We start from the raw sequence: 12854 nt of genomic DNA, 5'->3' as shown, positions 1-12854 counted from the left end.
TTTTACTCACCCTCGAAGCATCCTAGGTGTATATGACTTTCTTCTTTCAGACGAATCCAGTCGGAGTTATATTAAAAATGGTCCTGGCTCTTCTAAGCTCAATCATTGTAGTGGGCGCGTGTTTCTGTTTAACAGTCCAAAACACTCTAAATAAAGCATGCGCATCAATAATAAAATGTGCCTCACACGGTTCCGGGGCATAAATAAAGGCCTCCTGTAGCGAATCCATGCGTTTTTGTAAGAAAAATATCCATATTTCAAACGTAATAAACACTTTTATATCACTTCCGCTGACTGTCATACACGGAAGCCATTCCGGTGGATGACGCAGGACGTCGGTGTTGCATGATTAGTGACGAACGAGGAGAGACAACAAAACAAAACGCCGGTCACAAATTAGAAGTACAAACCGAAGATTTGCAAAGAAAAATGTCGGAGGATTTCGATCTAAACCAAGAGGAGACTGGTTTTCCTTTGCTAAAGTAAGGAAACTTTGCTTCCTTTGCTCCTATAAACAAACTCGCGAGACTAGCATATCTCAGAGGTGCACGCGACGCATACGTCCTACGTCATTCCGCGTATGACAGATACCGGAAGTGAGAGAAAAGTGTTTATTACGTTTGAAATATGGATATTTTATAAAAACGCATGGATTCACTACAGAAGGCCTTTATTCACACCCTGCAGCCGTGTGAGGCACGTTTTATTATGGATGCGCTTGCTTTATTTGACGACTTGAGGACTGTTCAACTGCAACACCCACTGACTGCAATGATAGAGCTTGGAATAGCCAGGACAATTTTTAATATAACTCCGACTGGATTCGTCTGAAAGAAGAAAGTCATATACACCTAGGATGCTTCGAGGGTGAGTAAAACACAAGCCAATTTTCATTTTTGGGTGAACTAACCCTTTAATTCTTCTGGGACTGATTTAATTTCAACCTCTTATTTCAGTTTTCTGACTCGTTTTGGCTATATGGTTATAGCTATACCAATTAATTTGAGTGTGTATAATTCTGTATGTGTGTGTGTATATATGTGTGTGTGTGTGTGTGTGAGTGGATGTGTCTGTTTTGCACTCTATTTGACGACTTGAGGACTGTTCAACTGCAACACCCACTGACTGCAATGATAGAGCTTGGAATAGCCAGGACAATTTTTAATATAACTCCGTCTGGATTCGTCTGAAAGAAGAAAGTCATATACACCTAGGATGCTTCGAGGGTGAGTAAAACACAAGCCAATTTTCATTTTTGGGTGAACTAACCCTTTAATTCTTCTGGGACTGATTTAATTTCAACCTCTTATTTCAGTCTTCTGACTCATTTTGGCTATATGGTTATAGCTATACCAATTCATTTGAGTGTGTATAATTCTGTATGTGTGTGTGTATATGTATGTGTGTGTGTGTGTGTGTGAGTGGATGTGTCTGTTTTGCACTCTTGATGTTTTAGAGTGTAACCCCTTCCTTGCTGTCCACTTTTTTACTGCATTGTAGTTGAATTATTGCTTTTATTTTACATATTTGCTATGTTACAGTCACACCAGCTCATAGGTGTGTGTGTGTGTGTGTGTGTGTGTATGCGTGTGTGTGAGTGGATGTGCTGATTTTGCACTCTTGATGTTTTAGAGTTTTAATTTTAATTTTTATAAAAAAAAGGTATAATATAAATATATTAATATATAAAAAAAAAAAAAAGAAAAAAAAAAAGAAAGTAAAAATGAGCACGGACTGAATAAAAATGGACTATTTTACCAATTATTTGTGTAGACTATGCATTTTTATGCAACATGTTGTCAAACAACATGTTAACATCAAGGTTTAGTGAAAACAAAACCCAAATCTCAATACGAACTCAAACTTTTCATTAAATTCTTTCACATTATCTAAACTATGCTATCCACATTCTGCTTACAGCTCTATACTCCAAGTGTATGTCAACAGTTATCTCATTTGTGTCTGTTTTTACTTCTCCCATGGACATTTTTTAGACAAACTTGACAGCTCAATTGAGTACTCCATTAAGTTACTGATCAGCTATGGAAGAGCAACCTCTGGAGAGAACAGAGACAGTCTGAGAGCTGTCAGCTAAACACATCCACAAAGCAGTGAATGAGGCAGGAGAAATTAGGAATGTAGACTCCTTACACTGAGATCCCACACCCAACCACCAACACTACCTCACTGATGAACTGAGGGAGAGGAGGAGAAGAGGTGCAGAGAGAAAAGACTACAGAAGAGAGATAAATATAGGACTAAATATAGCCAAAAAGTCGAGGATGAAACAACAAAGTTGCGTAAGCACTTTCACACCAGAACATTTGGTTATGACCAAAGTCCAAACACATCCACAAAGCAGTGAATGAGGCAGGAGAAATTAGGAATGTAGACTCCTTACACTGAGATCCCACACCCAACCACCAACACTACCTCACTGATGAACTGAGGGAGAGGAGGAGAAGAGGTGCAGAGAGAAAAGACTACAGAAGAGAGATGATACAAGAAGACTAAATATAGCCAAAAAGTCGAGGATGAAACAACAAAGTTGCGTAAGCACTTTCACACAAGAACATTTGGTTATGACCAAAGTCCAGTAGATGTCAGAATAGAGTTATTACTGTAAAACTACAACTATTAAAATATTTTTGTTAACAGAAATCAATTTGAAATAAAATAAAATACTGGATGAAAAACGAAATGGAAATTAGAAATATTGCATTCACAAATAACAAATCAATTTAAGTTCAAGCACTAAAATTACTAACTGCAAATAAATAAAAACTAAAGCAGAAATAAAAATAAAACTGAAATAAAAATTAAACCTAAACAGTAATATCTGAATAAATGAATGAATGAATAAATAAATAAATAAATAAATAAATAAATAAGTAAATAAATGGCAAAGCAAGACATAAAACTAAAACTGAAATAACAATAAAAATAGAACCTAAATAGTAATACAATATCTGAATGAATGAATGAATGAATGAATGAATGAACGAACGAATGAAAAAATAAATGTCAATGCACACAATAACATACTGAAAAGCATACAACAGTTTGTTTGTGTGTCTGAAAAGGTGGTCTGGGGTTCATACATAAAAACAATGAAAATAAAAATGAATTACAATAAAAACAATACATGTAAATATAATAACAATAACAACAACAATAATAATAATAATAATTTACATTACATATTATGTTTTTTTCTTTCTTTCTTTTTTTTTGCTGTTGTAGTCCAACGGCTATGAAGTTATCAGTATGAAAAAATCAGAAATTGAAAAATGGGTGCATTTGGAAATGTGGTGAGGGATTTATAAATAAACATGATATAAAAATATTAAACCAAAAATATAAATAATACATTGCCATTGTTTTCTGCATATTGGTTTTTGGAAACTACAATTAAGTAAATCTGTATCGGTCATAAAAAGCTAAATCTATCACTCCCTATAGTATATGCACTTTTGCAGCTGTTCTGTGCGTAAACTTTTGGTGGTAAATCCAAAGGGACAAATATTTCAGTAACATGTTCCAAAAGTACATTGTGAAATGAGACCTGTGATTTGGGTTTGGACCAAGCAATACTGACCACAGTTGTGTCTCTCATCCTCGTCGCTCATGTCCCCGCAGTCGTTGTCTCCATCGCAGATCCAGGACGAGGCGATGCACCTTCCATCATCGCAGCGGAACTGGTCGGAGTTGCAGGTCCTCACCGTGGTGGCTGCAGGGATGAAACACACGGCAGTGAGAAGATCCACCTGCCCGAGGGCCATGTCTCACTCGGATCTCAGAGGAAACTGAGGAACATGCGGCCTACGTAATCCATTTAACCATTAAATCCCATCCTGAGCAGCCAGAAACGTGGCTGAGCTGCTGCTTGGATTCCACAGGCAGAGGAATTCTGGGAGAGAATAAGCATTCCTCTCTCTAGTGCCCCGCTTGAACAAAAGGCACCGAGGGGTGCTGTGATTAACGGGACAAAAGCGAGAGGATAGGGCAGTGTGTGTGAGAGGGGAGGGGGCAGAGACTGTCAAAGGAAGGGCCGGTGTGTGTGTGTGTGTGTGTGTATGAGGGCTTTTCTGCTGCACGTCACTTTGGAGGAATGTGACACAGAATAGATGGCCGGACTGACTGCTGGCATCACAGACACACACCCAAACACACCAGACAGTAACACACACTTCAGATACCACTCGACTGTCATTAAGAAGAGCAAACCTTTCTCATATTATTGTATTGCATTTTTAACTTGTATTGTTATGTTATTTTACTGGTCTGTTATGACTTGCTTGTGTTGTAGTTTATAATACTTTTTTTCAATAATTCATTTCTACAGCATATGGGTATATCAGACTTGTTTAGTATAAAAAAAAACTATACATTACTTATTAAAATATATTTACAAGAAAAACTGCTTGAAACATTTTTGAAAATTTCAATTCGGTTTGAAAAAATTTTTTTTATTAAAATTCTTAGTATTTCTAAATAAATGGACATACCAAAAATGACAATATCCACAGTAAAGTAGTGAATTTATTTAAAATTCAACCCTATTTTCACTACAATCTACTGTATCTAACACACTACCATTAGAAGATTTTTTTAAAAGAAATTTATACTTTAATTAAAAAAGGATGCATTAAATTGGTTAAAAGAGACAGAACACATTGCTGTTCTTTTGAACTTTCTATTTATCAAAGAATCCTGAAAAAAACAATGTATCACTGTTTCTACAAAAATATGAAGCAGCACAAATGTTTTCAACATTGATAATAATAAAATATTTCTTGAGCTGCAAATCAGCATATTAGAATGATTTCTGAAGGACCATGTGACACTGAAGACCGGAGTAATGATTCTGAAAATTCAGCTTTGCATCACAGGAATAAATTACATTTGACAATATATTCAAATAGAAAACAGTTATTTTAAATTGTAATAATATTTCACAATAATACAGTTTTTATTGAATTTTTGATCAAATTTATGCAGCCTTGATGAGGAAAATAGACTTTAAAAAAAAAAAATTATTTAAAACTTTAACTGACCCCAAACTTCTGAACAATAGTGTATGATATCTAATATAATAAGAAAACTTTTGGGGAACATCAATTGTTCTTTCTGATTTAAGTATATATTAAATTAATGAATGCAAAGAAACATAAATCAAAACCTTATTGTACCTTATTGATCTAAGGATCTAAACATCATAAATCAAACTCATTTGTTTGGTGATTTACATACATATACACATACACACTATTCACAAATAGAACCACTAAATGTCTTTCTTGAAAAAGAAGCTCTCAAACTCACAAACTTTTGTTCTTTTGTTAAAGCTAGGGATGCACGATATTGGATTTTTGCCGATATCCGATATGCCGATAATTTTCAACTCATTTTGGGCGATAGCCGATGCCGATATATAATTATTTCTCATTTTGGTTCGTTTTTAACAAGAACTTATTTGTTAGAATGAAATAAACAGTAATAAAGTTATTTTATAATGACAGTACATTGAAGATTTGAAAATAACTATAAATAAACTACCGGTATATATTAATCACTGCATTTTTTCCCCCAGAAAGATGCAGTGGTAACCTTAACATTTTATTTTATGATTTAACATTTGTAAATGGCCTAAAGCAAAAGAGTTGTAAAAATTCTGAAAATCTTTTAGAGCTCATAATTTGTTTAAAAAACAACATATTACACATTAATGAATAAATCAGTATATATGAAATTATTTAGTTTAAGTGTTTGTGATTTTATTTTTTTGTTCATGTAAGCTATAGCTTCTGACCTTTAAATCAAAACATACTCAAGATTTTATGGCATCAATTACTGCTTTATTTAATCAGAAACAGTCTAAATGTTATTTGTGTAGGCTATTTTACTTTTAATTTAATTAGAAGTAGGCCAACAGCGCCCCCTACGGAATTAAAACTCTTTACTGAGCGGGCATTAGGACCCTGGGGAGGCTGTCACTGCTGCCGCTGCACGTGCTATTACTGTTTACTCTATCATACACCAAACACTTCATTCTGTACGTGCATTCTCAGTTTAAATGCAGCGATCAAAACAGTGAATCCAATCACCATTCAGGCAAAACTTTGCATCAAGAATGAGCCATAATTCTGAGGTGATCTAATCTCTAGCACACCCTGAGAACATGTGAGTTAATGTATTCCTCTTATCGGCAAGACATATCGGCATAATTTTTCGACACTGAAGACTAGAGTATTGACTGCTGAAAATAAATTGCATTTTAAACTACATTTATACAATTATTACTTAAATATTCTGGTTAACTATTCACGATTTGGTGTTTTTGAATGAATGAGCTGAATGAATGGTTCAATGACTCACTCAAAAATACAAATAACTAGTTTAGTTTCTGAATGAATCAGTGTTTTTAATCAATCGGCTGAATGAATGATTCAATGACTCACTCAAAAATACAAATAACTAGTTTAATATCAAAATGAATCAATGTTTTTAAACAAATCATTTAATAAATTATTAAATAAAATCACTCATAAGCATGGCACCTATTTGCGTAAAGATGTAACCTGTAGAAAGAGTAACTGTTATACATACTAGGGATGCACGATATTGGATTTTTGCCGATATCCGATATGCCGATAATTTTCAACTCATTTTGGGCGATAGCCGATGCCGATATATAATTATTTCTCATTTTGGTTCGTTTTTAACAAGAACTTATTTGTTAGAATGAAATAAACAGTAATAAAGTTATTTTATAATGACAGTACATTGAAGATTTGAAAATAACTATAAATAAACTACCGGTATATATTAATCACTGCATTTTTTCCCCCAGAAAGATGCAGTGGTAACCTTAACATTTTATTTTATGATTTAACATTTGTAAATGGCCTAAAGCAAAAGAGTTGTAAAAATTCTGAAAATCTTTTAGAGCTCATAATTTGTTTAAAAATCTAAGATATTACACATTAATGAATAAATCAGAATATATACAATTATTTAGTTTAAGTGTCGTTTGTGATTTTTTTTGTTTTTTTTTGTTCATGTAAGCTATAGCTTCTGACCTTTAAATCAAAACATACTCAAGATTTTATGGCATCAATTACTGCTTTATTTAATCAGAAACACTGTCTAAATATTATTTGTGTATTTTACTTTCATTTTGTTAGAAGTAGGCCAACAGCGCCCCCTACGGAATTAAAACTCTTTACTGAGCGGGCATTAGGACCCTGGGGAGGCTGTCACTGCTGCCGCTGCACGTGCTATTACTGTTTACTCTATCATACACCAAACACTTCATTCTGTACGTGCATTCTCAGTTTAAATGCAGCGATCAAAACAGTGAATCCAATCACCATTCAGGCAAAACTTTGCATCAAGAATGAGCCATAATTCTGAGGTGATCTAATCTCTAGCACACCCTGAGAACATGTGAGTTAATGTATTCCTCTTATCGGCAAGACATATCGGCATACTTTTTCATATCGGGCCGATGCCGATATTTACATTTAAAGCCATTATCGGCCGATTCCGATATTGGTCCGATAACATTGTGCATCCCTAGTTAAAGCATTTGATTGCAGACATACTGGTCTGAATTACTACATTATAAGTCTTTTTCTGCCAACTGAGTTACTTATACACAACGTCTGCCTCATCTTTCCACTTTTTGACTGCATGCATCACCAGTGGAGCGTAAAATGAGGGGGGAACCCTGTGACAGACATTCAGTCCATCACCATGGTAACCAGTGAGGCAGGATACCCATCATTAACTCACCACCAAAAACATGGGCAATGGTTTACCTTGATAAACACAGCTTCATCCTCATATTACAGTGTTTTCATAGTTTTCTCCCCAGTATAGTCCAAAATAACTTTCTGCCACATATACAGAATGAGCGCCAGATAACTTATAGTGGGATATATTTATTTTTAATATGTTATGTGTGGTACTTACTACAGGTAACGGGCTCATCGGAACCATCGTTGCAGTCTGTACCGCCATCACAGTACCAGTGTCCGGGAATACAGCGTCCGCTCGAGCAGCGAAACTCGTTCTGGGAACAAGTAGATGTGGCTGAGGAGAAAACAACAAGACAAACCAGAGATAAACCAGAAATGAACTCAGCATCCCCAGGTGGACCCGCTCACATACATGGGTCACTAATTTCACTGATATTACAGGAAGGGCAAGTTGAGCAACAACTTTGGCTCAAAAAGCAACAGGAAATTATTAAACAGTTACTCATCTAATTCCACACTAAAGGAGAAACAAACAATGAAAATATTATTATTACACATTTTGTCATTCTTACATTTATTTTATGTTTTTCTTCTGCCTTTTATGTCAGTATGATTTAATATTATTTAAAAACCTTTACAGTTGTTTTAATAATATATTGATCAATAATTATTCTAAATTATTGATCAAATAATCTAAATTATTGACCAATAATTTCATTAAATATTCATCAATAATTTAAGTAATTTAGTTATGTGCTTTTGTCACTTTTTTTAAATGATACTTTTTGTGTTTAATTTATTTTAATTCCAGATTTACAGTAGATCTAGGTTTAATTTTTATTAGTTTCCAGCTAGTAATTTTAGTACTTCAACCTATTTCAGTTAGTTGCCAATATAACATTTCAAATTTTTATTTAGTTCATTTTATTTTAAGCACACTAAAGAAGGCCTTGAGCCGAAACGTTTGTGTTTTGACCTTGGTGATGAAAGTAAAATAAACTTTATTTAATTTTTTATTAAAAGTATTTTATTTTCAATTAACATAAATGTTTTTTAGTAGGTTTAGTTTTTTGTTTTAGTTAACGCTAATAACTAAAATAGAACTTACTTTTTCATAATTATATCATTAATAATAATAATAATAATTTTTTATTATTATTGCATTTAATACAATAATAATAACGTTTTCAATTTTACATGACATTAGATATGCATGGCAAACTAAAAGACATTAAGCATAACAAATATCAGGGCATTTATAAACCTAACTATGTTCCCACAGGACAGAGGGAGACAGTGGGACAGGATAACTCACCACAATGCGTTGGGCTCTCGTCACTGTTGTCACCACAATCATTATCTCCATCACACAGGTACGAGCGCGGGATGCAGATGTTGGTGGTCTGGCATTTGGTGTGCTCTGGCTGACATGTCCTCTCAGCTGCGTTTTATAACAAGGATCCATTATGAATCGCTTAAAATCAACTATTCTGTATTATATAAATGCTCATAAGCTGTAGGCTGTTTATACAGTAGTTGACAAACAACCTAGCAACTTGTTTTGGTAACCGTGCAAATGCACTTACCGCAGTTCTGCTCATCTGAGGTCCCATTGTCGTAGCAATTGTTTATTCCGTTGCAGACGTATTCCCGTGCAATGCAGCGACCGTTATTGCAGGTGAACTCAGTGTTGGGGTCGCAGGGACGGAATATGCAGCCCGTCTCGTCACTGTTATCCCCGCAGTCATTATAGTGATCGCAGCGGTAGTGGTATGGCACACAACGGCCATTTCCACATGTGAACACAGTGGGCTCGCAGGTGTGAAATGCTGCCATGCACAAAAAAAAGATTAATTTTGACATTTGCAATAAGAGCTGAATGAACTAACAGGAACTACTGGAGCTCACTGCCTACCTCCTCTACCTATCTATTTCAGTTTACCTGAGAGTGAAATGAATGCTGCTGAGAGAGAGAGAGAGAGAGAGAGAGAGAGAGAGCGGTGCATTGAGGAAGAGGTTAGTATGTGTTTATGGATGGTTATTCAATTTTATGTAGTCTAATGCTCTGTTCTAAATCCTAGTAAGCTGCCTTGGTGTCTACTGACACAACTGATTTCAATAGAATTTTCCATTAGCATGCAAAGCTAACAATTCAATAGTGTAGTCCTTAAATTAGACTTTTTATCAATGTTATTTGGTATTGAATGGATTATAATTATACTTATAATCAAAATTAACTGCTTTGATGGATTTGTGCATGTACCCAGCTAACAGGGGACATTCTCAGAACTTTCTGGAAAAGTTCTCTCAAAGTTCTAAATAAACTAGGCCGGCAAAACGATTAATTGTGATTAATCCCATTAAAAATAAGTTGATGTTAACATACTATATGTGTGTGTACTGTGTATATTTATTATGTATATAAATACACACATATATGTATATATTTAAAAAAAAATATTTGTATGTATATATATTTATACTTGTATATAATTGATATTATATATAAATATAAATATTTTATATATAAATCTAACATATTTTTCCTTAATATATACATGCATGTGTGTGTATTTATATATACATAATAAATATATACAGTACACACATATACAGTATGTAAACAAACTTTTATTTTGAATGTGATTAATCATGATTAATCATTTTGCAGCCCTAAAATAAACATTCTTCCAGTAACATTATTAGAATGTTTGTTCAAAGTTATCTGGTCTTTAACAATGTTCTAAAAATGCTAGCACAAAAAAAATATTTATACATCATTCATGGAACTTTTTTGAAACATTTCATTTGGACGTTCGCTGTTCAGAATGATTAAAGAACGTTCAAAATTAGAAAATAGAATGTTCCCTTAACATTCGGATACTAAAAAACAAAACAAAGCAAAGCAAAAAAAACCCAAAAAAAAACAAAACAAGCAAAGCAAAACAAAAAAACTAAAAGCAAAGCAAAAAACACAAAAAAAACAAAGCAAAGCAAAACAAAACAAAACAAAAACTTTCAAGCGTTCTTAGAACATATTTTTTTGTTAACTGGGTAGCTTGTCAAATAATGCATTATGCCATTATCTTCTGCAAAAGGATGAATGCAGTACTGCTTTAGGATTTGGCCCAAAGACAGTATAATCATGTTGCCTATGTAGGCAGCACTCTAGATTTTGGAACAGAGCTTTTAGCTACACATGAAGAGAGGTAAGCAAGAATACACACCAAAAACGAAATGACTCTTGGATCCTGGAGCAAAAGATTTGAACAGATTGTGCAAGCAATAAAAAGCAAGAAGAAACATGTTAGTGAAAGATTGCGCCGCAGTGCAGGAGAGGAAAATTCATCAATCGGCAAACAGAGACACTCGCAAGAGATTTGTTTGTTAACATTAGGCTTGCAGTTTAGTCATGCACAAATATAAATGTTAAGTTTAGTTCACCCTTGAAAGTGCATAAGATGTCAGTTTGGACTCTATGGCATATATTCTGAATCAACAACCTGTGTTTACATAAAACTGCCTTCTATTCTGATTTAGGATTTCAAGTCCTCTGAAGAACATGTACAGTAAACAACAATGCATCTCACCGCAGACCCGCTCGAGTTCATCACTGCCGTCCCCACAGTCATCATCGTTGTCGCATTTCCACTGGGCACGGATGCAGCGGCCATTCATGCAAGTGAACTGGCCCAACTGACAGCGTGTGCCATTGTCAGGGATACAGTGTTTGTTTTCGGCCAGATACCAGCGGCCCTCAGAGGGACACTGACACTCTGCTCCCTGAGGACCTGAAGGAAATAGTGTTGTATTTTAAAACAAAGTTCTTAATTTCATAATTTATTTCATTTATGCTTATAAAAAAAGTTCATATGATGATGCTAAAAATAACATTATTTTGTAAATTTGGTGTAATGCAATACGTTTACGCAGTTTAAGGTTAAAAAACACATTATTTTCCACATAGTGTACATTATTGTTTCTCCTCTTTCTGAAACGCGTCAATTTTTACAAAGCTCACTGTTTTGAAAAGCGAGGTGCGCTCTGATTGGCCAGCTATCCAGTGCGTTGTGATTGGCCGAATACCTCAAGTGTGTGACGCAAATGTTACGCCCCTTACCATATTTGGAAACACACAGTGTCTCCATGACATGCAGCGGCGGCAACAATACTACAGCGAGAATAAAAGTTACGCCTTCTTTCTTTGCGTAAACATTTGGGTGGTGTTATGCAAATCTTCCAACACAGTGACGTAGACATGTGGGGGCGTGTTTAAACTAGTTGTTTTAGGAGGGCGTGGACGAGTCATAACTTTTATAAAGAATATCTCTTTGGGTTTGAGACTTTAGTCTTTGCAACTTTACTGATCTTATATATGTACGAACAGCTTGTAACACTCCAAAGACAAAGGAAAACTTGAAATTGCATCACATGAACCCTTTAATGGAGTGCTACTGTATTTGCATGATGCATTGAGTTGCTCTCTACAGAGTGTTCCAAATTAGTTACTAATGAGGGTTCCTTTCAGTATACAGCAATGCAGGTCAATTGGTTTGGGAACAGTGCTTTGGTTTTGGAGGATACTGGCTGTAAAAGCCATAAGTAGTATTGCAAAAGCTTATTGTTTGGAAATATAAACCAACCTGGAGTGCAAATATGGCTGCATCCACCATTGAATTGTTCGCAGGGACTGCTGCACTGCTGCTGTTTGCTGTTGGAGAGCACGTGGATGTCCATGGGCCGTGATGGAAGGTTCTGTAGCATCACCTTCTGGTCGGAGCCGTAATGCTTGTTTGCACGGTAGATGCTGCGTGTGTTCCAGTCCGTCCAATAGATATGCTGACCATACACTGTCATTGCAAACGGGTAGATGGCGGTGCTTACGATGACCTCACGGTTAGCACCGGTGAGTGAGCATCTCTCGATCTTCTGTCTGCATAGAGAGAACAATAAACCTTTTCTTATCATTATGTAGCACAGATATGTCAAATATTTAATATAAATTTATATATTAGCTATATTTGAAAAGTATTACACACACTATACATATATATTATATATACAGTGGTGTGTAAAAACAATCCCGGTTTT

The 12854-nt window shown here is 35.0% G+C and overlaps 1 protein-coding gene across 1 annotated transcript in view; it reads right to left on the bottom strand.

Annotated features, from left to right (window-relative positions):
- Positions 1-12854, bottom strand: part of LOC107674754 (low-density lipoprotein receptor-related protein 2-like) — a gene marked incomplete at its 5' end in the record, with an annotated part of 69088 nt that overhangs the window by 34260 nt on the left and 21974 nt on the right. The window contains 7 exon segments of the mRNA XM_016468847.1: positions 3599-3730; positions 7978-8097; positions 9079-9204; positions 9350-9592; positions 10991-11014; positions 11354-11554; positions 12407-12696. Coding sequence (XP_016324333.1) covers positions 3599-3730; positions 7978-8097; positions 9079-9204; positions 9350-9592; positions 10991-11014; positions 11354-11554; positions 12407-12696 — 1136 coding nt within the window.

Source organism: Sinocyclocheilus anshuiensis, unplaced genomic scaffold (assembly GCF_001515605.1).
Source record: "Sinocyclocheilus anshuiensis isolate Anshui unplaced genomic scaffold, SAMN03320099.WGS_v1.1 scaffold680, whole genome shotgun sequence".
NCBI classification, from domain to species: Eukaryota; Metazoa; Chordata; class Actinopteri; order Cypriniformes; family Cyprinidae; genus Sinocyclocheilus; species Sinocyclocheilus anshuiensis.
This window is presented reverse-complemented; position numbering and strand designations above follow the sequence as displayed.